Source organism: Delphinapterus leucas, chromosome 8 (assembly GCF_059928025.1).
Source record: "Delphinapterus leucas isolate spDelLeu-1000000601 "Yukka" chromosome 8, BTC_Dleu_Yukka2, whole genome shotgun sequence".
Taxonomy (NCBI): Eukaryota; Metazoa; Chordata; class Mammalia; order Artiodactyla; family Monodontidae; genus Delphinapterus; species Delphinapterus leucas.
The window spans coordinates 54641110-54668424 of record NC_143136.1 but is presented as its reverse complement, the minus strand read 5'-3'; the positions used below and the strand labels follow the sequence as shown (position 1 = coordinate 54668424).

General features: G+C 38.4%; 2 protein-coding genes across 4 annotated transcripts in view; both read right to left on the bottom strand.

Moving 5' to 3' along the window:
- TTN (titin) overlaps positions 1-27315 on the bottom strand; it is a 279289-nt gene that overhangs the window by 211504 nt on the left and 40470 nt on the right. Inside the window, exons 40-44 of one of the 3 annotated variants that reach the window (XM_089916621.1) lie at positions 26712-26996; positions 26358-26483; positions 15479-15667; positions 13993-14367; positions 10169-10213 (exon numbers count right to left, since the gene is read on the bottom strand). In XM_089916621.1, coding sequence (XP_089772747.1) covers positions 10169-10213; positions 13993-14367; positions 15479-15667; positions 26358-26483; positions 26712-26996 — 1020 coding nt within the window. Of the gene's footprint in view, positions 1-10168; positions 10214-12752; positions 13326-13992; positions 14368-15478; positions 15668-26357; positions 26484-26711; positions 26997-27315 lie in introns of all 3 variants that reach the window. The other 2 variants (XM_089916620.1, XM_089916619.1) reach the window with 2 other exon arrangements.
- LOC149748558 (uncharacterized) lies at positions 1958-10028 on the bottom strand. Its single transcript, XM_089916063.1, has 2 exons — positions 10022-10028; positions 1958-9079 (listed from the first exon to the last, which is right to left on the bottom strand). The coding sequence occupies exons 1-2, from the start codon at positions 10026-10028 to the stop codon at positions 2514-2516; spliced, it is 6573 nt and encodes a 2190-aa protein (XP_089772189.1). The 3' UTR covers positions 1958-2513.

The window sequence follows — 27315 nt, the reverse complement described above, 5'->3', positions numbered from 1 at the left end:
AACATGGTATATTAACTATATGAAAGATACCAGATGAAATTCAAGAGTCCTGAAACATGAAAGGTGTAGTTAAAAATACATGTAGTAATAGCAGCTAATAATTATGTTTAAACTCTACTATGCATAAAACAATGAATTCTTTATCCAGCATCAGAGAAATTCATATTTCAGGCTTTTAAGTTGTATGCCGTTGAGTCCGAAAATAAAAAATTCCATTTAATTATCTACAACAATTAATAAGTAAGCCAAGGGTGGGCAAAGCTTATTTTTCTTTATGCAGTCACTTTTATTCTGAATATCCTCAAGTGCAATGAATTTAAGACTAACTGAATTCTAATGAGCAAAATCAAATAAAGACCACCTTTTTATAAGCATAAAGGTATAGTTTTCAGCCCTTGCTGCCAATCCAATATGGCATTAAAACTTTTTTTTCTTTTCTTTCTTTTTTTTTTTTAAGAACAGGTTTGAACTATTGTTATGCTGTATAATGTTTGGGTAAAGTGTGCTTATCATATTTGTCATGACCTGAATTTCTAATTTATTTAAACATCCATTATGTGACTCAGAGTAGAATAAATCCTTAAGTCCCTAAACTATAGAATTAGTTTTATTTCAGGAATTTATGATGTGATATATTATATATATATTATATTATATACATATAATAAATATAATATATAATAATATATATTATGATGTGGTATATAGATATATATCTATAATTATGATCACAGATATTGTCTGCTCACTGGTTGAAACAGAAATGATTGTTTCACAATAGTGTATCTATCTTGATAAGTTATGGTGACTCAAAGAAAGCAAAGCGAATGTTCTTTGGGGGGTGGGGTGGGTGGGGTGTAAGCCTGACTGGTCTGTCTATATCCTACACATTCTCCCAGTTTCTTCTTTAATTTGAAAGGCTTTTAGGGAAGTCCCATTGTGGGAATAAAAAATTTGACAGATGAAAGAAGCATAATAAACATGATTGGATATATGGATTCTCTTGAAAATTAAATTTAAATTAAATGATTAATGTTTTAGAATTAAAGTAAAATTAATGTATTTAATATGATCATGTTATGTAAAAATTGCTCAATGCAGGGGAGAAAATAGCCATTAGATGACAGTGAGTAATTTACAGAGTTGGAGGAAGAGAAGTCTCACAATCAAATTACTATATTCTATTATTCCTCTTGTTATCTGTTGCAAAACTGAAATGTATTCCGAATTATATTAAGAAAAGTTACCACTGGGATGACACAGAATCATAGTTGAACAATCACCTCTGTGGTCTTTTGGTCTAACCCTTTGTTTTCAGGTAAGAAAAAACTAAGTTTCTTTATGTTTATTACAGCTTATATGAGAAGATTTAGTTCACAGTGGCACATAGGTACGTTAAGGATTTTGTGAACTTACTATAATTATAATTTTGAAAAACAAAAACAGCCACTTTAGAAACATATATGTTTATACATCTTAAATTTGAATGCTTATTAATTTCTAGTTTTAAAAATAAAATTCAGAGAAAAGGACAGGAAAGCTAATTATCTTGTTATTTGTATATAATCTGAAATACAAGTTACCATATTGCTTCAATACTAGAGATGTCCCACCATCTTTTTCTAATTTTAAAGATTCTGAAATTGTACTGCAGTTTAAAATTTATATATAAATGTAATATAGTAGTTTCTTGTCCCAACCCCAGTCCAGTATCAAATTAATGCTGCATTTTACACTTAATGCTATCTCAGAAATTGAGAAAATGAGGTAGTTCCAAAAATGGAAAGATATTTATTTGCATATTCTGCAAATGTCTAGGTGAACTCTACCCACCAAGAGAGTACCACTGGTCCCTTCAAAAGCAGCAAGAGTTAAAACACTTAAGAAGAGGGATATTAATAATGAAAATATTTTTTAAAGAGCTAAAAATAAATATAAAGATTGCAAGGTAAAACAGATTATAGAGTTAGTTACCAATCGGGCAAAGCTGGTTTCTGTTGCTGCTTGGTTTGTTCTGAGTAAATAAGCATGTATTTGGGTGCAAAAGAGTTATCGTTTCCAAAATGACTTATACTCAGAGCAGAGAGATTTTACCTTACCAATTTGTCTGTGTGGTCATCTGACATGGTCTTCCATTTCACATTTTACTTGACATACAGTTTATCTGCTAAAAGAGAATGCATTCTGCTGAAGGACTTTATGGAGTAGAAGGGGGGTAAAGTAGAAGTACCAACGATTAGGTAGCCAAGGAGATGTTTAATAGTGTTTGATGATTCACAGCAGAATTGACACAGGTGATAATTCCACAGTTTAGATAACAGAATATTTACATGTATTATAAACATGAGATTTCCACATAGAGAAACTGTTTTCCCTGGGGTTTTTCAATGTAATTTGTTCAAATAGAGTAGATGTATTTGGAGATTTATTAGAACTATATAATCTGGAAAGTGTGAAAGCATTCAAGTCCATTCTCATCATTATGGGGACACTAACACCTTGCATGAGGAGCTTTAAATTAGGGTGAGCACTGCACAGGCCTCAGCCATGCCCGATTTGTTCGTAGCTACACACCTGTACTCACCTTCGTCCTCCTTCACTAAGCTTGTTATGAACAGGTTGTGGAACCCTATGCCACTTTCCTCGGCACTGAACCTTGTTCCTTGCACCAATCTCCCATCTTTGTACCAGTAAACCGTGGGCCTCGGAGAGCCACGGACTAAACACTGGAAATAAGCTGCTGTCCCTAACGGTGCTGAACAGTCAGAAATACCTTTGATAAACCTGGGAGGCCCTTCCTCCACCTGAAATTCAAAAAAGCTGTCTGAATATTTGCTCCTTAAGACTAATTCTTCCTTCACACTGCTCAATGTCACTTTACTTTTCTTTGACAGCAGAGCCAACATTTCGGAATCTCCCATGGTGAGGAATCCCCGACAGATAGCCTCCCCTACATAATTCACAGCTCTGCACCGGTACGTTGCACTATCAGAAAGACAGACGTTGCGAATCTTAAGGGTGTGACTTCCCTTCTCCTCACTAATCACATATTTAGCGTCATCTGGCTCAATACACATATATTCTTTATACCATTTCACTTCAGGAGTTGGGATGCCTATGACTGAACATTTGAACACAGCGTCTGAGTTTTCTGGAATTCTAAAATCACAAATAGGCATTATAAAGCGAGGAGGCATTTCAAATACTTCTAAGTCAATTTTTAAATCTTTGTCTTCTTCCTCCCTTGAAGCCATACTTGGATTTGCTAAATTCAATGGGAGAACATCCAGACTCACAACCATGCTTTTATGATCAGGAGTAAATTCAGGAACTGTGACTATTTTCACTTGCTTCTCAAATTCTTTAACATCTTTTTCACTTAATTCAACTTCCAGGACAATTTCTTGAGGAGAAGGGGTTCTTGATGACCCAGTGTTTTCCAAATCGAACTCCATGACATGCTGATGTGTTACGGGAGGCGGAAGGGCCACTGCTCTCTCTTTTGGGGGCACAATGTCTACATGTGCAAAGCTCTTTGCTTCCCCTATGATGTTTACAGCATGGCACATGTACTCGCCTCCCTCTCCTTTTTGAATGTTAGCAATTTCCAAAGAACACACATTACCCACCCTTTCTATTTTGATTCTTTCATCTGGCTCTAGCAAAGATTTATTTCGATACCATTTCACACCAGGAACTGGAAGGCCCTCAACTTCAACAATGAAGCCCAAGGTTGTGTTTTCATAGATCTTCCTTTTGGTCAGAGGTTCAATAAAAGATGGAGGCATTTCATTGTCTTTTGGTTCAATGGATTCATTGGGCGTGCCAAAGGAATCAGAACGCCATAATTCATAAGCTGAGCTTCTCTCTTCTGTAGGTGTGTGGAAATGCTCACTTGATGGACTGTCCTCCCTTTCTAGTTTTGATGGGCACCTTTTAAAGATTCCAGTGGGGTTTGGTCCTCCAGTAGGAACAGAATATCTTTCAACAGTTTCTCCTCCTAAAGGTGTAGAATATCTCTCTAGTGTCTCCCCTGAGGGTGTGGAATACCTCTCTAAGGTCTCTCCAGGAGGTGTGGAATATCTCTCCAGGGTGTCTCCTGGAGGTGTGGAGTATCTCTCCAGGGTCTCTCCTGGAGGTGTGGAATATCTCTCCAGGGTGTCTCCTGGAGGTGTGGAGTATCTCTCCAGGGTCTCTCCTGGAGGTGTGGAGTATCTCTCCAGGGTCTCTCCTGAGGGTGTAGAACACCTTTCTGCTACCTTGCCTTCGGAAGGTGTTGAGTACCTTTCAGTAGCTTCCTCTAAAGGTGTGGTCCTTTCAATAGTCTTACCTCCTAAATTTGTTGAGGATTTTTTAGCTGTGTCTACAGGAGTAAGATACAAATCAGGAGACTTTGGAGTTTCAAGATGTTCAACAGAGGATGGTGGGGTATAAAACTGATCTAGTTCAGAGAGTGCTTCACTGCTTGTACTTCCCACATCAATTGAAATATCAGATTCAGGAGAAAATGGGCGTCCCAGTGATTCCTGTTGTTGGTTGTAGTACTCATACACAGTGCTGAAAGTTACTTCTTCGACCTCCATTGATGTGACTGATTCACTGTGGACAAGATCTGCCTTGTGCTTGGTGTCTGCAGTCTCAGGAACTTCATGCTTTCCAGCAGCCAGTAAGTACTGTGTTAGGGAGGTCTCACATTCCATTACCTCCGTCATATGTGCCTCATCCAACTTAGGAGGGTTTTCAGAAAAACAAGTTTCTATCTTTTGTTTTTCAGTACTGGAGAAAGAAGTTTCATTCTGAACTTGAATTTCTTCATAACATTTTTCTTTTCCAGGAGCATCCATTTTCTCACTTATTTGATCATTTGGATTCCGTTGTTCCTCAGTCATCAAGAACGGAAAGTGCTGACTCAGGGAAATTTTTCTGCGGCATGTGTCTGCTTCCTGAACCTCACTTATGTGGTCTCCCAAAATTCCAGCAGCATATCCCTGTGTCCCTCCATCTTGCTCTTGAAATGACTCCAACTCTGGTTCCAAAGAATGCTCCTCCTCCTTTTTACAAACCTCTATAAGCTTTTCCTCACTTGCTTTTTTCACATGTGAAATGAAACTCCTATCCCCATTTTTCTCAGAAATATCAGTTTTTCCTACATCTGTGGATGAGGTTGAAAGTAGGGCACACGGTTCACTATGGATCTCTTCAGAAATAGTTTTAAGAGAAATATCAGTATTTAAAATTTCTAAATTTTGTTCCTGCATATGTTTTTCCAAATAAGAGGCATTTTCATCACTACCACTTTTCTCCCTCACAGTCCTATCTAAAAACTCCTTACTGGAAGAAATCTCTGGATTGGTAAATATGTTACTTTGTGCGCTTTGAGAGGTATTCTGTGTATCAGATTGTAATGTTTCAGTGCTAGGAACTTCCTCTTTATATGGTGTTTCCTGCTGTTGCCTAGTTTCTTGCTCTTGAAACTCCTTAGCTGGGTCTCCTAAATGAGAATACATTTGCTTCAGATCAAATACAATGCTCTCAGCCTCGGTTGTTTCAGAAGCAGGATGCTGGGTTTGAAAATAAGCTTCTTCTGATTGATCACTATCTAGTCTAACTTCCTGAAATTTTACATCCGCATTTTCTATTTGAGCATGAAATTGCTTTAGGTCAAATGTAATAGGTGCTTCATGTTCAGCCCTTTCAGCAACTGCAGATTGATCTATAAGACCTACTTCCTTCTGTTGTTCCCTCTCTTGTAATTCAAGTACCTTATGAGTTTGAGAAGAAAGCAGCTTTAAATTCATTACAATGTTAGATGAATCTTGTTCAGTGTTTGGAGGCATTTCCTCTGCCTGATGCATATTTGTGTTTAGGTTACTTGATCTTGATTTTCTTTGCTTTAAGGGAAAGTCTTTGTCATCAAGCTTCTTTTGAGGAGGATTCACAAATGATTTCTTGGTAGGTCTCTTTTCTAGAACGCCTTTTTCTATATGTTGTAACTTTTCAAATGCAATGATTCTATGCCTCACCTTTTTTCCTGGGTAGTATCTCCCTTCCCCAAAGGGTTCTTCGTATACAATTATGGACGATTCTTTTGTATTGTAACCATCAGAAGTTCTCTCGGAGTGGATATTTGATAAATAGTCACTTTGGGCATATTCTTGCACGTTTTCCCTTTCTGGTCCACCAAGTTTCCCCAAATCATTTCTTACCTCTTTCCTAATTTTAACTTCACTGAAATCATCAACAGATGGATAGACAGTCCCCTCTGCTTGGTGTAGCTTTGATTTTTCATTTACATGTTCCTCTTTCTCTTCATCCTGACGTTGTATGAGTTCAGCTCGGAGAGGCTTGTTGATTGTTATGGATCTAGAAGCACCCTGCATAAATATGGGCAGTTTTTCTCTAGAAGATGTGCAAGAAACCTGGCCTTTCTGGCCTATCTGTTCAATTGTCTCAAGGCTTTGAAAATATTCTCTTACAGAATATTCTTTTATATTGGATTGGGGAGTAAAAGGACCGGCTGGATAATCATGAAAGTGTGCCCTTACAGATTCTCCCTGAATGTGTTGATCTTTGGAATATTTGGCATAAATTCCACCCATATTTTCTAATTGACTATATTCCCTGTGAGTGACAGGTTCCACTGTTAGATCTGAAACACTCTCAACCATTCCTGAACTGTTTTCAGCAACACATTCATATTTTCCAGAATCTTGAGAATTAACATCATTAATATATAACCTGTGGCTACAATTAACTTCTTCAAACTGGAACTTCTGGTTCTGCTTTAAAAGGACTCCATTGTGGAACCATGTCACAGCTGGTTTAGGCTCACCAGACAGTGAACATTCAAGGACTATGGAATCCCCTTCTCTACAACTGGCATGCTTTGGCATTTCTTGTAACACTTCTGGTGGCTCGTTAGTAATATCAGATGAAAATATAAATTTGTGCTTTGGTAACCGAGTAGCCTCATCTTGAGGTGTTGCTTTAGGTTCCAGCTCCTCCAGTTGAAACAACTCTCTTGACTCTTTATCCTGTTCTGGGGTAGGAGTAGCTGCCGTTATCTGAATTTCTACAGGAAAGGAAAGAAGTTCTATGTCTGCAGAGGGAGGAACTGGTGGGTTAGCTTTTAACATATGGAGATTTGTTTGGCCTTCCTGTCTCAGAGATGGAGGAACGCCTTTTGCTTGGTCAAACACCAATGTCAGCTCCTCTTCTTCATCAGTGTAGTCATGCAACACTGGGACCCTATGTGCTTCAACATCATGCCTTTGTTTTGACTTCACTTTAAGTACACCGGTTGTTTTTACTGTTCCGTATTGGTTAAACAGCACACAGGTAATGAAACCTTCATTTTGAGGATGGACAGAAGAAAAGGTTAACGTTGAATAGTTTTTGAAGGTCTGAGTGATAAAGCCTCGATTACATGGGATTGGTACATCATTGTTATACCATGTCACTATGGGTTGAGGATATCCTTGAAAATGACACACGAATTCACAGCTATCACCTTCATCAACTTCTTGAGGTTCAATTTCTTGAAGAAATGAAGGTGGGCAACGTTGTGGATGTTTCTGGAAAGAATTTTCGAAAAATCTTGTGGCTTTTTCTTCCTGTTCAGTTTTGAATTCATCGACTTTTGTGGAAGTGGGGTGTTGAAATTCTCTCAAATCATCTTTTCTTATTTGGTCAATATCTAATGCTTCACTTTCTTGAATATTTACAACTGCCCCAAAAGATTCACTGGTGTATGGTATAGTAACTTGAGACACCTTTTCAGGGGTCTCATATATTTCCTCATTCTTACTTACATTTGTGATATCTTTAGATGACTCTACAATTTCCGTTTGGGTCATAAGTTTTTCAAGTTGTTCTCTTGCTTGGATATTCTCATTTACTAGAATCCTACCATATAAATGGTCCCTTGATAGACTTTCTCTTAGGAATGCCTCTTGGCTCATTCTCATTTCAGTCTGGAGAATTTCATCATCAACAGTAGTTTGAAAGCTTGTGGGAGGTTCTCCAGATTCTACATTTTGATCCATTAGATTAGGAAGGACCTGTGGATCTTGGACAATACCCTCAGTTGAATTATCTACTAGATTAGGAAGGACCTGTGGATCTTGGACAATACCCTCAGTTGAATTATCTACCTTATCCCTATTGTCAGCTATATCAGATACAGACCTGCTTTTTATTTCCTCTCGAGAGAACAGAACGTCTTTATCACTGTCTTCACTTCTCAAAGTTCTTGAACTTATTTCAGATGACATATCTAAGAAAGATAATTTCTTTTTCTCCATTAACATTTTTCTAGCCTCCCGTAAATGCTGCAACTTCATTTTGGTCTCCTCGTCCAGGAAACTTTCACCTACATTAAGCCATCCCCTTGTGTCCGATTTACTTTCTAAATATTCTTCATCATACATTAAATCTGTTTTCCTGCCAGGACTTACTGTCTTAAAGTGTATAGTTCGCATGATTCCCTGTTGTTCCGCGTCTTGTTTCTTGTTAAAGGGAGAGCCAGTAAACCTCAGGTCAACCTTTAATCTATCTTCTCTCCTTTCAACTAAAGCCTCCATATTTCCATGTGTCTGTTCTGCCCTTTTCAGAAATTCTAAATATTTCTCATCTTGCCCTTTTTCAATAACAAGCAACGATGCAGTTGACTCAGCAGACCCTTCACTATTAATTGCTAATAATCTATAACTTCCAGTATCTCTGTCTTGGACCCTTTTAACCTCTAAGCTGGAAGAGTGATGATGTAAATCACTCTTTGTTTTTATAACCCGTCGAAGACCTGTTGGGATAGGTCGATTGTTATGAAACCAAGTCATTTCTGGAGTTGGACAGGCAATTAATCTACACGTAAAAACAACAGGTTCACCCTCGAAAACATATTTAAACATAAGCTTTTGGGTAAAACAAGGCTTGAAATATTTGGGCCAGGAGCTTGTAGATGATATTCTACTTGCATATCTTTTAGCAGCCATGGAGCTGTGATCTATGTCTTCAGGATCTGAGAAGGCAACGCGGGTATCTCTTTCTGAATGTTCAGACGCTTCCTCAGAGAACAATTCTGAAAAAAAGTTCAATTATAAAGCATTTTACTATTTTCCATAGTATTTGAAAAAGTTGAAAATAAATGAAATTGCAAAATAGGAAATGAAATAAAGTGCATGCTACAGATTCTCACAAATCCATAAAAAATTTCACTCACCATATTTGTTCGAATAAACGCAACACCATGCTCTGTTTAAAAGATTCTGACACGAAAATCGTTCGTTGTCTGGTCTTTTCTTCAAACTGCTGAAATTTCTTCTTGAACAAGCAAAAATGAATTTCAAAATAACATGTTCCTGTGCGTATTTGTTTTGAGAGCAGGAAAACTGTTCTTTTGATGGCTAAGAGGAAAATCTTACCTGACTTGCAGAGAGTGGAATAAACGCCCTTTCTGATCCTTTTGATTATAGATTAAATTATTGTATTTTTGGAGAATTAACTATTTAAGATATATATACGAGAACTATAACCATAAATGATTAGCTAAAATAAAATAAAATAAAATAAAGAGAAGGCGTTTATTCGAACTAATACAGCCATAAAGTCACGATGTTATGCAAAGAAAAGCAGGCAATAAGGATCACATAAGGCAGCTATCTGCAAGCCAGTGTAAGAGACATATCAATGTTAAAATGATGTATGTGCATGAAGTGTAAACCAGAATGGGAATGTAACATTTTCACACACCCTAAATAAAAAAGCGTCTCAATAATAATTCATTCATGATGTTGCATCCTGAGAATGACAGCTAGGTTATTGTCTCTTGTTCAATTTAATTCACAGTGATTTTGAAAACAAACTTCTAGTTCATGATTTCATGCATTAAGATGACAATCTTTTCTAATACACGCTTTTGAAAATGGCTGCAAACATGAAGTTGATTATGGCTGATAAATTTTAAATAAATTACCATAAAACAAATTACTGTGAAATGCATGTAACTATCAGCATACTAAACCAGGCATGCAACACAGTAATATACACTGTAAGAGACACATTTGTACATCTATGCCATTTTTCTCAATACTACTAACAGAAGGCAGCTCAAGGATTCTATTAATCCTTCAGAATTTCTACTTAAATCTCATATTCAATATAACCATACCTTTCATCTCCATCTCAATCTGCTCATGCAACATTGATTCAGGAGCTAGAATGCAAGAACAAGAGATTTTCATGATTAATTCCATGTACTTTCTGCCTCAATTCATGATTCATACAATTACAATTTTCTCTTTACTATAATGGAAAACTACATCCCCCAAATGCACCCCCCAAAATCCATGCCAAACAGATCAATGAGCTGATAAAGTACATGACAATGATGAAAGATTTTAAAACATTTTTATTTTAGGTTCTCTATGAAATTTCCACTTTTACTTCCACAATTCCCCATGCCTTTTACATGCACTGGGAAAAGCAATCCACAAACAAAAGGAATATTTCTTTTTTAATGTCTTGTTGACTGACTACTTGCTAGGAGATGAAATCACATTTAGAAGGAACATGCATTTTCTAACTTGCCACTTTTAACTGAGGGCCATTCTCAGATTTCCCTGCAGAATTGAGTTTTCTGCTAGTAAACACTCCTTTGATTTGAACCACCTTTAAAACTTCACGCAAAGTCCAATTATATGTTAAAGAGCAGAACAAAGAGTCCTCAACTCAAAATTACTCTTACTACATAAGGAAAAGTCACAGCCTTTAGACACAATCATCTCTGGGCGGCTTCAGAGAAAGCAGGTGCTCAGGTAACACTCTCATTCTCCCGTCTGTGTGACACAAGTCAGTGTGCTTGCCGCCCTGGCTTCTCAGTTCCTTGTGGTCTTTGGCATGAAGTTACTGACAAACTTGATGTTTTCTTTGACGATGCTCTCTTTACTTCATGGGTTGTTTTAATTTGGGACTCCTTGAGTGTTTTAATACTTTTAGTGTCTGAACCAAGGGTAATTTTGGTAAGTGGTCTGGTTTGCAATTCTTTTGCTAGGTAAGAATAAAGTTTGGAAAAGGAATAAATTAGTTGTGTTTGTAAGAGTAAAACACACGTGGAATTTAGAGACGATGGAATGTCATTAGGATGAGAGGGTAAGCAGCACATTAGTCCCCAAACTAGGATGTATCTATGCTTACTACGCACATAAGAACTCTACTCAAACAGACTTACGGGGGTTCACATTCCTACCTGATTTTCATGGATAACTAGCCTATGTAAAATTATTAGGCCCAAATCGAAGAGGAACAGATAAAGACTGGCCTGTATTAGATAATTAGATAACTGTGCCTGATCCTTCACTCTTCAAACACTGAAAAGTGGCTTCTCTTTTAACTTTCTTCAGTAAGGCAGTCTGGACTTCCCAAGGGAAAAAAAAATGCTCACGCACCAAGAACATTTTAATAATATAATTGTTGGAACTGAGTGAACTGGAAATCCTGAGGCAAAAATGTCCAGCTCAAATCCACTCTGGGAACATGATGATGAAGCACTGTCCCAGGGCACTAGGTTCTTTAGGAAGCGAGTTGAAAGACCTACATTTCTCCCACCTCCACAACACACCAGCTCCCAATTATCTTGCTGCAGAAACCGTCACAGTTGTCACCTACGTGACTTGTAGACAACGCCTCCAGATAGATAGTTTCTTGTGTGATTACTGTGCTAGCCAGCAGCTATGGTGAAACTGAGGGTCAACTTTCTGGATGGTGGAATTTTCTACCTAATTTGCATAATTAGACCTCAGTTCTTGAGCTATCCCTTTCTTAGGCTTTGAAAATTAATCAGAAATAGCTATAGACCAAAATGTCAGATTAAGAAAAAACAAATCCTCCTTTTGGTGAGTGAGGATTGCAGATACATTAAGTGAATTAATGAATCTATCTCGAAATTCACTGCAGAGATGGCCGTGCACACAGCACTGTATTGCCCCTGTTCATCTCTGACGCCTCAACAATAATATGGCCGGATCAGGGAAGAGCTAGAGGCCGCAGCTCTCCACAGACCCCTGGAGATGCCTAAACTTCTTCCACCAGCTTCCCTCCATGAGATTCAGTGAAGGTCCTTTGCTGCAGACACACAGCACAGGCTTCTAGTACCTGAAGAATACTTTTCTCATTTTATTAGCATCCAAGAAGAAAGTCCATGGAAGGAAGGAAGAAGTTAACCTTTGCCCAAATATATTTGTGCCCCTTCTAGACACAGTGGTGAATCAAGCACAATAACAACAAAAATAATGATCTTGCTGTGAGATAATTCTACAATTCTGGGAGGAGCTGAGACTATAAAGCAGCAGCATTTATTGAGAAATATCTAAAGACTACTAATTTTGGTCCAGACAGTGCCAGGCACAATAATAAATGCTCAATAAACACTTGATGAACTCTAACATCTGAACCTTCTTTGGTACACTTCCTAGGTGGCACATTTGGTAAGTATTAGAAAAAAGAGCACATACGAAACAAACCTTGACTTCCTGAACTCAGATTTGAAAGTTAAACTTCCTTGAATCTAGACTGGAAAGTTACATGTTCTTAAGTTTGGCCAACGACTTGGCTGACTTTCATAAGTCATTTATGAATAGAGTGCTAAGTTAAGGGTATTCTATTTAATATATTCATTGATTGAATCTGCATGATGGAAAAGCTGCATAAAGCGATGAGGATGAAATGAAGCAAGTCAGAGCTAAATATCAAATAACCACCTTCTACTCTTAGTACCGCTGATGTTGTCTTCTCTCCGTACTCATTGTGGACAACGCAGCTGTACAATCCTTGGTCTACCAGCTGAACATTACATATGGTAAGTAACTGAGCATTGCCATTTTGTGACTGCTTCACTCTCTTAGATTCCTCTATCTTTACACCTTCATGAGTCCAGGTTACATCAACGGAAGGTTCTTCTGAGACACAGAGGAATTGAGCCGTGTCGCCGCACTTTACAGAGAGGTCCTGAAGATGCAGGAGAATCCTTGGTGCTTCATCCATTGGCTCTTCAGCACATTTCTCAGAAAACTCAGTGCTTTCTGCAATTTGTGAAAGGGATGCAGTATGGTGCAACTCTACATCTCGAATGGATGTAGCCGTGTGGGCAGAACTTTGAGATACACCTTCAAAAACCTGAAATTCATATTCATATGATGATCCTTGAAATGACTTAATTTCGCTTTGGGATATTTTGCTCTCCTGCTTTGTGAAACAGGAATCTGCCACTGCCTGGGACTTGGTGGACTCTCTTACATTTTTCCCAGAACTTTGCCTAGCTAGGGCTTGCACTGTACAATCAAGTGACAAGAAAAAGAAAAGAACATTAGGATCTAAGTTTTGTCACCTGGCTAGGTTAGTAACATAAAATGGCATGGAAGATGAAGATGAAAGACGTCACTGTTACTTGGAAGCAGCATGCCAGATGCAGTGTGCTCCAGGATGTCAGGGTGACACAAAAGAAAATTCATTCCCAGTGATCCAGTGATGGATGGATGATGAAGGCTCATGCGGATGCCATACAGTATCTGCTTCCTTCTTTTTGTTGTCATTGCAGCTATCCAGAATGACATAGCCGCTCCCTCTTTTTTTCTGACTCTATTCAGGATATCATTTGTCCTCCCTCCACCATATACTTTATCAAAAATATGTAGCAAATAAATCATTAATGATGCAATGATGAGATGCTGTTTAGAAAAGTAAAAATGTCAAGCAAACTTGATGCCTAACCAAATAATAACTAGTGTAATGCCCAGAACACGTACTTCAGTGAGATTTAAAGTACACTGGTTAAACTATAATTGAGGACTTAGGGGCACCTGGGTGTTACTTTGTTAATAAATTATGGACCGACCACAATATGCACCAAGACACACAGCAGAGACTCTCATTAGTAACAGTGGGAGTAGGAGGGATGCAGCAGATCAAAGTCTTTGAAGCAAGCCAGGCTTTCTTTACCTTTTGGAGTCACTGTGAGTATAGCTGCACAAATGGCTTCCCCAGCGCTATTGGCTGCTTTGCAAGAGTACTGGCCGGCATGCTCTGAGTAAGCATCAACTATAAGCATTAAAGCCATGCCTGTGGACTCCTCAAAATGGAAAACTACATCTTTTGTTGGTAGAATTGGTTGCTGGTTATGCAACCACTGGATTTCTGGCTTGGGAATGCCAGAAACCCTGGCATGGAATCTGACTGTCTCCCCGCTGTGCACCCTGAGGCTTGATAGAGGCTGGATGAAGATGGGCTTTTGGCCAAGGGGCTCCTTCTTAAATGAAACTGATGAAGAGACATGCCATTGAGAGTCTGATGTAACTTCTTCAAGTTTGCTAAATCCTGAAAAGAAGCATGCCAACCTTTAATGTCTTACCCTGCACTGAAACCAGAACTTACTGCGAGTTGTCTACAGATCTGTTGTAAATTTCAGTGGTGAACTAGAATCCAGACCAATCCTGATGCCTTGTCAACGTATGTCACTACATACACACATTGATTCAAAGTCACACAAGTTCCCTTCCATTTTCCAGACAAACATGCTGAGACATAACTAGTCTAAGGAACTTCACTACATTGTGTACGAAGGCAGTCGTGGAGTATGCAATTCAGTTTAGGTATTCTTGTTTTCTGTTGTTATTTTTTTCCCTCTGGTTGTCAAACCAGCTTTTCTTTTTTGTAAACCACACTACACTGATTATTAAGAAAACCTCTGGTTATTATAATAAGTGTTTAAAATCAAGGAAAAAAGCAAAAGTTGCCCTAACTCTTTATGTATTTGTATATGCTTAATATTACAGAGACTATTTTAGCTCAGGAAAAGCAGCCTGATTCTATAAAAATACTATCTCATTTTGAATCAAAGTGCCCCCCATCCCGATACTGAGGAAGTGTTTCTGACTGCAGCTGAAGAGCCCCAAGTAACAGAGATGTTAAACCATCTTACAGTGGAGCCCCTCAACCCTCAGGCATTCTTTGAATGACAGTAAACACATCCAGCTGGTGTGCAGACCTGAAATCACCCACTGTGGCTTCTGTGAAATCAGAATTGTGTCAGTACAATGGTGGGATGGTAACACTCTTAGATTTAAAAACATTTATTTTAGAATTTGCATCCTAGCCAGATGAGAAAACACATCTATCTAATTCTTTAGCATATTCTCCCCATTCTGATACATGCTGATCAGGAAGCAGGAAAGCTGATGATGAGAGCAAGACATTACAAAACTCTATGGAGACAAAGCAGGGCAAAATAAAAAATGATGGTTTGTGATTCATAATGAGAAGGGGTAACTGAAAAGCGAGAACGTCACATATAACATGGAAACAGTTAGTCACATTAAGAGAATGGTAGGACCAACGATGATTTACGTGAAATCCTTAGTGATTTGGTACTGACATTGTGAGATTAGATCCATATTTAAATGTGGTTCTTAAAGTTGTTTTACTGTACCTTCCAGTCTCAAAGTGGCTGTGCTTGATACTTGACCTACAGCATTACTAGCAACAAAAGTATAAATTCCTTCATCTTCTGGAAAAGCTTCAGCAATTTCCAGTTGGTAAGTGTCTTCAAACTGAGTCATTTTAAAGAACCGAGATGGCTTGATTTTCTTGTCTTTGCTGTACCAAGACACTTTTAGATCTGTAACGTGAAAGGAAAAGGATCTTTAAATCACTGGAACAAGTGGATATTTTTATTTACCTGCAAACACAATATTGACTATATTAGTGACTAATTTTATATTTATCTAAATAACATTATACTTTTCTTTTGGGCATGCCACATCTGATCTTATATAATTTCTTTTCATTTTTAAGAAGGAAACATGATTCTAGAAAAATCCAGCTTATAGATGGGTTATAATGTTTGAAAATTTACAATTTTAGTTATATTCTTTTTAACCATTTGCCTGTCATGCTATGGAAGCAAAGATAAGGTTTTGACATGTTCAGTCAAATGAGAAAAAGACTGTCCTGAGAAACAGTCATCATAAAGGGTTTGATCTGAGATTGTGGTTACCTACTGAGACAGGAAGTGAGGGATATCTGCACGCTGGTTAGGCAGAAAGACCCATCAAAAACAGACCTGAGAAGACGAACATTCCATAAAGTCTAAAAGAGACACCCTTAAGGGATGAAGAAAAAAATCTCTATTATTTTGTTACCAATAGGCAAGCATTGGAAGGTCTCAGCACAAAAGAAAAATTTTTAAATGGAAAGAGTCATGAAATTTGGGCATCCTAGATATATTTGGCTTTTTTCAAAGTAGGAGTAATAATAAATAATAATAAAACTAGCGAGTAGGAACCAAGATGGCGGAGTAGAAGGAGGTGCTCTCACTCCCTCTTGTGAGAACACCAGAATCACAACTAGCTGCTGGACAATCATCGACAGGAAGACACTGCAATTCACCAAAAAAGATATGGGCATCCAAAGACAAAGGAGAAGCCACAGTGAGACGGTAGGAGGGGCGCAATCACAGTAAAATCAAATCCCATAACTGCTGGGTGGGTGACTCACAGACTGGAGAACACTTATACCACAGAAGTCCACCCACTGGAGTGAAGGTTCTGAGCCCCATGTCAGGCTTCCCAACCTGGGGGTCCGGCAACGGGAGGAGGAATTCCTAGAGAATCAGACTTTGAAGCCTAGTGGGATTTGAATGCAGGACTTTGACAGGGCTGGGGGAAACAGAGACTCCACTCTTGGAGGCACACACAAAGTAGTGTGTGCATCGGGACCCAGGGGAAGGAGCAGTGAACCCAGGGAAGACTGAACCAGATCTACCTGCTAGTGTTGGAGGGTCTCCTGCAGAGGCAGGGGGTGGCTGTGGGTCAATGTGGGGACAAGGACACTGGCAGCAGAAGTTCTGGGAAGTACTCCTTGGCGTGAGCCCTCCCAGAGTCTGTCATTAGCCCCACCAAAGAGCCCAGGTAGCCTCCAGTGTTGGGTTGCCTCAGGCCAAACAACCAACAGGGAGGGAACCCAGCCCCTCCCATCAGCAGTCAGGCAGATTAAAGTTCTACTGAGCTCTGCCCACCAGAGCAACAGTCAGCTCTACCCACCACCAGTCCCTCCCATCAGGAAACTTACACAAGCCTCTTAGATAGCCTCATCCACCAGAGGGCAGACAGCAGAAGCAAGAAGAACCATAATCCTGTAGCCTGTGGAACAAAAACCACATTCACAGAAAGACAGACAAGATGAAAAGGCAGAGGGCTATGTACCAGATGAAGGAACAAGATAAAACCCCAGAAAAACAGCTAAATGAAGTGGAGATAGGCAACCTTCCAGAAAAAGAATTCAGAATAATGACAGTGAAGATGATCCAGGACCTCGGAAAAAGAATGGAGGCAAAGATCGAGAAGATGCAAGAAATGTTTAACAAAGACCTAGAAGAATTAAAGAACAAACAAACAGAGATGAACAATACAATAACTGAAATGAAGACTACACTAGAAGGAATCAAGAGCAGAATAACTAAGGCAGAAGAATGGATAAGTGACCTGGAAGACAGAATAGTGGAATTCACTGCTGCAGAACAGAACAAAGAAAAAAAGAATGAAAAGAAGTGAAGACAGCCTAAGAGATCACTGGGACAACATTAAATGCAACAACATTCACATTATAGGGGTCCCAGAAGGAGAAGAGAGAGAGAAAGGACCAGAGAAAATATTTGAAGAGATTATAGTCGAAAACTTCCCTAACATGGGAAAGGAAAGAGCCACCCAAGTCCAGGAAGGGCAGTGAGTCCCATACAGGATAAACGCAAGGAGAAACACGCCAAGACACATAGTAATCAAATTGGCAAAAAATAAAGACAAAGAAAAATTATTAAAACAGCAAGGGAAAAATGACAACATACAAGGGAACTCCCATAAGGTTAACAGCTGATTTCTCAGCACAAACTCTACAAGCCAGAAGGGAATGGCATGAAATACTTAAAGTGATGAAAGGAAAGAACCTACAACCAAGATTACTCAACCCAGCAAGGATCTCATTCAGATTCGATGGAGAAATCTAAAGCTTTACAGACAAGCAAAAGCTAAGAGAATTCAGCACCACCAAACCAGCTCTACAACAAATGCTAAAGGAACTTCTCTAAGTGGGAAACACAAGAGAAGAAAAGGACCTACAGAAACAAACCCAAAACAGTTAAGACAATAGCCATAGGAACATACATATCGATAATTACCTTAAACATAAATGGATTAAATGCTCCAACCAAAAGACACAGGTTTCCTGAATGGATACAAAAACAAGACCCATCTGTATGCTGTCTACAAGAGACCCACTTCAGACCTAGGGACACATACAGACTGAAAGTGAGGGAATGGATAAAGATATTCCATGCAAATGGAAATCAAAAGAAAGCTGGAGTAGCAATACTCATATCAGATAAAATAGACTTTAAAATAAAGAATGTTACAAGAGACAAGGAAGGACACTACATAATGATCAAGGGATCAATCCAAGAAGAAGATGTAACAATTATAAATATATATGCACCCAACATAGGAGCATCTCAATACATAAGGCAACTGCTAACAGCTCTAAAAGAGGAAATCGACAGTAACACAATAATAGTGGGGGACTTTAACACCTCACTTACACCAATGGACAGATCATCCAAAATGAAAATAAATAAGGAAACAGAAGCTTTAAATGACACAAAAGACCAGATAGATTTAATTGATATTTATAGGATGTTCCATCCAGAAACAGCAGATTACACTTTCTTCTCAAGTGCGCACAGAACATTCTCCAGGACAGATCACATCCTGGGTCACAAATCAAGCCTCAGCAAATTTAAGAAAGTTGAAATCATATGAAGCATCTTTTCTGACCACAATGCTATGGAATTAGAAATGAATTACAGGGAAAAAAACGTAAAAACACAAACACATGGAAGTTAAACAATACATTACTAAATAACCAAGAGATCACTGAAGAAATCAAAGAGGAAATGAAAAAATACCTAGAGACAAATGACAATGAAAACAAGACGATCAAAAACCTACGGGATGCAGCAAAAGCAGTTCTAAGAGGGAAGTTTATAGCTATACAAGCCTACCTCAAGAAACAAGAAAAATCTCAAATAAACAATCTAAACTTACACCTAAAGGAACTAGAGAAAGAAGAACAAAGAAAACCCAAGGTTAGTAGAAGGAAAGAAATCATAAAGATCAGAGCAGAAATAAATGAAATAGAAACAAAGAAAATAGCAAAGATCAATAAAACTAAAAGCTGGTTCTTTGAGAAGATAAACAAAATTGATAAACCATTAGCCAGACTCATCAAGTAAAAGAGGGAGAGGACTCAAATCCATAAAATCAGAAATGAAAAAGGAGAAGTTACAACAGACACCACAGAAATACAAAGCATCCTAAGAGACTACTACAAGCAACTCTATGCCAATAAAATGGACAACCTGGAAGAAATGGACAAACTCTTAGAAAGGTATAACCTTCCAAGACTGAACCAAGAAAAATAGAAAATATGAACAGACCAATCACAAGTAATGAAATTGAAACTGTGATTAAAAATTTTCCAACAAACAAAAGTCCAGGACCAGATGGCTTCACAGATGAATTCTATCAAACATTTAGAGAAGAGCTAATACCCATCCTTCTCAAACTCTTCCAAAAATTGCAGAGGAAGGAACACTCCCAAACTCATTCTATGAGGCCACCATCACCCTGATACCAAAATCAGACAAAGATATTACAAAAAAAGAACATTACAGACCAATATCACTGATGAATACAGATGCAAAAATCCTCAACAAAATACTAGAAAACAGAATCCAACAACACATTAAAAGGATCATACACCATGATCAAGTGGGGTTTATTCCAGGAATGCAAGGATTCTTCAATATATGCAAATCAATCAATGTCATACACCATATTAACAAATTGAAGAATAAAAACCATAGGATCATCTCAATAGATGCAGAAAAAGCTTTTGACAAAATTCAACACCCATTTATGATAAAAACTCTCCAGAAAGTGGGCACAGAGGGAACCTACCTCAACATAATAAAGGCCATATACAACAAACACACAGCAAACATCATTCTCAATGGTGAAAAACTGAAAGCATTTCCTTTAAGATCAGGAACAAGACAAGGATTTCCACTCTCACCACTATTATTCAACATAGTTTTGGAAGTCCTAGCCACGGAAATCAGAGAAGGAAAAGAAAAAAAAGGAATACAAATTGGAAAAGAAGAGTAAAACTGTCAGTGTTTGCAGATGACATACTATACATAGAGAATCCTAAAAATGCCACTAGAAAACTACTAGAGCTAATCAATGAATTTGGTAAAGTTGCAGGATACAAAATTAATGCACAGAAATCCCTTGCATTCCTATACACTAATGATGAAAAATCTGAAAGAGAAATTAAGGAAACACTCCCATTCACCATTGGAACAAAAAGAATAAAATACCTAGGAATAAACCTACCTAGGGAGACAAAAGACCTGTATGCAGAAAACTATAAGACACTGATGAAAGAAATTAAAGATGATACCAACAGATGGAGAGATATACCATGCTCTTGGATTGGAAGAATCAATATTGTGAAAATGACTATACTACCCAAAGCAATCTACGGATTCAATGCAATCCCTATCAAATTACCAATGGCATTTTTTATGGAACTCGAGCAAAAAATCTTAAAATTTGTATGGAGACACAAAAGACCCTGAATAGCCAAAGCAGTCTTGAGGGAAAAAAACGGAGCTGGAGGAATCAGACTCCCTGACTTTAGACTATACTACAAAGCTACAGTAATCAAGACAATATGGTACTGGCACAAAAACAGAAACATAGATCAATGGAACAAGATAGAAAGCCCAGAGATAAACCCATGCACCTGTGGTCAACTAATCTATGACAAAGGAGGCAAGGATATGTAATGGAGAAAAGACAGACTCTTCAATATGTGGTTCTGGGAAAACTGGACAGCTACATGTAAAAGAATGAAATTAGAACACTCCCTAACACCATACACAAAAATAAACTCAAAATGGATTTGAGACCTAAATGTAAGACCAGACACTATAAAACTCTTAGAGGAAAACACAGGAAGGTCACTCTTTGACATAAATCACAGCAAGATCTTTTTTGATCCACCTCCTAGAGTAATAGAAATAAAAACAAAAATAAACAAATGGGACCTAATGAAACTTCAAAGCTTTTGCACAGCAAAGGAAACCATAAACAAGACCAAAAGACAACCCTCAGAATGGGAAAAAATATTTGTAAGCGAATCAATGGACAAAGGATTAAACTCCAAGATATATAAACAGCTCATGCAGCTCAATATTAAAGAAACAAACAACCCAATCCAAAAAGGGGCAGAAGACCTAAATAGACGTTTCTCCAAAGAAGGCATACAGATGGCCAAGAAGCACATGAAAAGCTGCTCAACATCACTAATTATTAGAGAAATGCAAATCAAAACTACAATGAGGTATCACCTCACACCAGTTAGAATGGGCATCATCAGAAAATCTACAAATAACAAATGCTGGAGAGGGTGTGGAGAAAAGGGAACCCTCTTGCACTGTTGGTGGGAATGTAAATTGATACAACCACTATGGAGAACAGTATGGAGGTTCCTTAAAAAACTAAAAATAGAATTACCATATGATCCAGCAATCCTGCTACTGGGCATATACCTGAGAAAACCATAATTCAAAAAGACACACTCATTGCAGCACTATTTACAATAGCCAGGTCATGGAAGCAACCTAAATGCACATCAACAGACGAATGGATAAAGAAGTTGTGGTACATATATACAATGGAATATTACTGAGCCATCAAAAGGAACGAAATTGGGTCATTTGTTGAGACATGGATGGATCTAGAGACCGTCATATAGAGTGACGTAAGTCAGAAAGAGAAAAACAAATATCGTATATTAACGCATGTATGTGGAACCTAGAAAAATGGTACAGATGAACCAGTTTGCAGGGCAGAAGTTGAGACACAGATGTAGAGAACAAACGTATGGACACCAAGGGGGGGAAAGCCGCAGGGGGGTGGGGATTGTGGTGTGATGAATTGGGCGATTGGGATTGACATGTATACACTGATGTGCATAAAATTGATGACTAATAAGAAACTGCTGTATAAAAAAAAAATTAAATTAAATTAAAAAAAAATCTAGCTATTTCCACACAAGGATTTGAACCATCTTAAAATGATAGAAAATAAAAACCCCAAATCAAGGATAAATATTACTATGTTGTTACAGTTTAAGATGATGTGTACTTTAAAAAAAATTATACTTCCATTAATGCAATAGCCCTGTAAGTCAAGCGTGGATTCAAATTTAGTTACTTGTTTTAAAAGCCAAAAATCAGAAGCCATCTTGTTTTTGAAATGTGGTCACTATATTACCTCCTTATCTCAATACCACCCATGGGGATCTTCTAATAGTCCAGTCCTCTAGTATTTGTTTGCACTGTTGCATAAATATTGGTTTATGAATATTCCCCTGCTTCCCACTAGGGTAGTTGTTATAAACTACAAGTTCCCCTTTTAAAGAAACAAATCTTTTTATTTCCTTAGATAGCAAGGTAAGGTAGGAAATGGAATCCTGACACTACAATTTACCAGCTGTGTGACCTTAGACATGTTGGTTAATCTCTGGAACAGTCTTCTCATTTGTAAAATAAGATGCATAATAATTCATGGGCTATAAAATTGCTGTGTGAATTCAATGACATACACAGAGGAAAGGGTTTTATAAACCACAGGCACAAGTCAGTCATTAAAGTGAGAATGTCTAATATCACAAGGGATCAGCAATAACTTACCTAATAAACAGGGCCATAGGATATATAATACCATCATCACATGGGATGTAAAAGTCATCCTACAAATACTTGGTTTGTTTGTTTAAACATCAATGGAAAGGGAAGGATGGAGAGTTTGGTACTCTCTCTCCCTCACAAGGTTCCCTGCTTATTCTTCCTGACAACTTCTTCCTTTGGTGAATTGAGTGAAGCAGGAGGACAGGCATGAATTGTCAATAGTAAATGAGCTAAAGGGCAAGACCTGTCTTGGTAATGGACTTGGTACTTTTTACTGGGCTGCCACTATCTGTGTCAGTCACTGGCCTCTCATGGTTTCTGTGAGGCCACCCCACTGCCCCAGTTCCTCACCCCCACCACTCCATTGTATTTGGTCCCTGAGTCTCGTTCATTCTACCTCCTGGACTCTTGCACAATCTACCCCCATCTTTCTCCTGACTCAGTTGTCAACACTTTCAAGCCTATTATAATATGATAGCCTCTCTGCTGGTCCGTTACTTTCAGCCTCACCTCCCACATCTGTCCATTCCTCCTTTCATGATCAGAGTGTTGTTTCTAAAAAGAAAACCTGATCATGTTACCCAGGGGTTTCAAAATCTCTCAGTGGCTCCTCAAAGTAAACAAGATAAAATCTAAAGTCCTAAGCACAGAATACCAACACTTTAGGATCTGGCCCTTGCCTTCTTTTCTAGCTTCTCATCCACTCATTGCATCACTTTCCAACCATACTTAAACCACTTGTTGCCAGCACGTGGAGTGTTCTGGCGAGCTTTTATGACTTTGTAAACGTTGTTGTCTGCTTGGAGCACGACTGTGCTCATGAGCCTATTAATTCTTCAATGTGCCGTCCGTGCATCTTTCTCCAGCTCTTTCCCAGACAGAGAGCACTGAGTAGGTGGGCTGTTACAGCACTTACAACCTTGGGATCTAGCTGTGCATGCGCGTCTCCTCACCTACACACTGAGCTCCATGAAGGCAAGAGACAGGTCCTGGCATCCCTAGAACCTAGTGTAATGTCTCAATAGCAGGAACACAGATGTTGGTAGAATAAAACAAAAAAAAAGCTTAAATGAACAGTGGGCATTCCTCATTGCTAAACTAATTATTTATCATCTCACTTAGCTAGCTGCCACTCTGTAAGCCACCAAATGATACTGACCATTATCTGTAGAATGAGCACTAGCAAAAAGCTAGCTTTACTACAAGTTTTAAAATTCTACTTTTCCAAACTTCTCTTCCACCAGTAGGTGGCACCAGAGACCTTCAATAGATAACATTTCCACTTACAAAAGCACCACCAGATTGCTCAGGACCATGCTCCATGCTTCAGCAAAGTACTGAGTTCCCAAAAACATGAGACTGGGGCCTCTGCAGATTCATATTTTTTTCCAATTTGCAGAAAGCAGAGCTGCACTTACTTTCTTTTTCTTTTTTTTTTTTTTTTTTTGCACTTACTTTCTTAAGGGAAGTTGTGTGAATATTTTCTGAGGGGCATGAAACGTGATATGGTGAGCTTTTATTTTAAAAGGCATTTATTCAGTGAATTTAATTTTTGTCATATAGAAAATACATTTATGAAAGGGTTCTAAAACCTCTGTATGTGTATTAATATTACCACACATAGAGAGTTAATGATCACATGAATTTATAAAGTCCATTCAAATATTTAAGGACATCAGTCACATTGAAAAGATATTTTTCTTTTTCTACCCCAATTGGAGTCTTGTAGAGAGCTTCAAATGTATGTTTGCAATGCCTTAAAGGCAAACTATAAAATGACTTATAAACTAAAGAGTACTATGCAAATATAGTTAAGACTACTACTTTAGATATTCCATATACATATGTTTATTTGAAAATTTTCCTCTAAAAATTCAATGAATGGATAAATTCTTTAGTATGGCTTTAGTGAATTTGATATTAAAATGCATTTTTCTTTTTAGTAGGATATCACCGAATCAGTCCTCATTTCTTAATATTTGTCATTTTTCAAATACCATGCTCTGAAGTCACAAAGTCTATAGTATTTATCTATGTTGGTCACCCAATACCAGACTTTTATGTTTCTATAATTCCTCTCAATGGTTGTAATAAAATTAATGTATTGAGCACCAGTCACTTGCTAGCCATGCCTGTAAGTGCTTTATATACCTCATATCCTTTAATTATGCTCATAAAATCAAACAGGTCTATTTGGTTTCTAGATCAGCATCTCCATCCCAGAGGAGGAAATCATTAGGTGATAGAAGCCCAATTGAAATACTAATTTGCTTAAGAAACCGGCTCTTGGCAAGGTAGAGACTGGGCCATAACCCAATGGGAGAGGCACAATAAGAAAAACAAACGTTTATTAGGAGTGCTGTGAGATGCCCGAGCTTGGAGAATTTCCCCTTGTGGTGGTATACAACAGTCAAGCAAATGAGGGAGTGATTTTCATTCGGGATAAGGTTGATTTACCCTGTCCCTATGTGAGGTAGGTCTACAATCATCATTGGCTAGAAATGGCTCTAAACATTTTGCCTCATTCTACTAAGGTCAGACTCCTGGGGTGAGGGGAGGGGCCGGTGGTTCTGGGAAACATGCACCAATTAAAAATCATAACAGCTAACAGATGGAGGGATTACTGTATGAGGGGTGCTGCGATATGTGCTGATGTGGGTTAGCTGACATAATCATGACAATGATCTGAAGCCACTGATATCAGCCATTTAACAAGCATTCTTTTGTCCGATCAACAATTACTTACTGAGTACCTACTATGTATGGAGATATTCTAGGACAAGGATCCACCCTTGCTTTCACAGAGCTTTCCTTCTAGTAGCTACAGCTTTCCAGGCACCATGTTCTCGGTACTAAGACAGAATCCCTGCCCTCATGAAATGTACCTTCTAAGACTGAATGCAATATTATCCTCACTTTATTCATGAGGGAAAGAGAACCAGAGAAATCAGGTATTTGCCGAAGGGCACAGAGTGGAGCCAAGACTCAAATCCAACCTCTCTGATCATAACGCCCCCACTTTTGTCCACTACAGGATACCACCTTCCAAAGGGATATGGCTTTTCACACAAGCACTGTCCATAGACTGAACAACGTCTTACATATAAATGGACTCTTAAAACATATGTAGATGCCATTATAGTTAATCTAATAATAATTGTAGGGTTTGTTGTATTTTTTCAAGAGATAACAAAGTGTAACTACAATCATAAGGAAAACATGACATTTTTCAAGTTTAAAACAGAAAAACACTGAACTCATTCCTTTTTTTAAATTGTAGTTTAAAAAAGCACATAACATAAAATTTGTCATCTTAACCATTTTTAGGTGTACAGTCCAGTAGCGGAAAACGCTGATCTAATTCTCAATTCAATAATCCAAGTAAGTGTTCTGCAAGATGCCCATGAAACTTCAAATTATGCATGAGAGGTAAGAAAACCTTTTGCTCACATCATTCTTTTTAAATATTAGCAAACTCTACCTTTGCTTGTAAACCTACCTGTTCCAGAAACTCTGCATTGAAAGTGGGCTGGCCGTCCCTCAGAAGTGACAGTGTCCTGAAGTGGGGTGACGATGGCAGGAGGATAAACTGGCATTTCCTGATCAGGAGACACAACTTCTGGAACTAAAGGAAGGGACCACAGACTTGTCAGGAGTAAGGCAGCCTACAGACCTCACAGAATGAAGCGTGCTGATTTCTCTTAATTTATCTGGCAGTGGAGCCCTTTCAAAGTTTCCAAGTTAGGTAGCAATCTACTTTTAGGAGCTCCAAGTTGTATTTTTAAATGCCCTGGGAGGACACAAAAGCGGGTTTCTTAGGTTTTACTTTAAAAGCTGAGAAGTAGCAAGGTACCTTCCACAGAGAGCGATGCTGAGGTAGTGACAATTCCATAGTCATTCTTGGCTTCACAGGTATAGACGGCCGCGTCCTCTGGGAAGGCTTCGATGAGCAGAAGTGTGTACTCTTGCCCATCGTGAAGGAATTTGCACTTGAAACCAGTGGAAAGCAGCTGCTCTTCCTTGTACCAGGAAATTTTGGGCTGTGGTCTGCCAGATATCACAGCACAGAAGCGGGCGGGCTTGCCAGATTGCACGGTAACAGGCTGGAGCTCCTGCAGAATTTGGGGCGGTTCTGGGGCTGGGAAGAAAAGAAAACAATAGCCCATGAAAACACAGGAAAGCATGGGAAAATCTACGTTAATTTGTTGCCAGGTGGTTATGTACCCCGAAACAAAACTTTGGAATGGTGATATCTTTACTTGCCTCAGAATATTAGAACATTCTTTGTGCTAAGAAGGAAAAAAAATTGGAATTTTGTCCCTAAGTAGAGGGAGATACTTTTGATATTTGATGGGGGGGTGATGCTGGGAGTGCTGAGTTTTTCAGCATAACACGGTCACCCCTTTCCTGGCTGGGATCTGGATCGGGGTGACAATGTCACAATGTCAGTCCTCTAA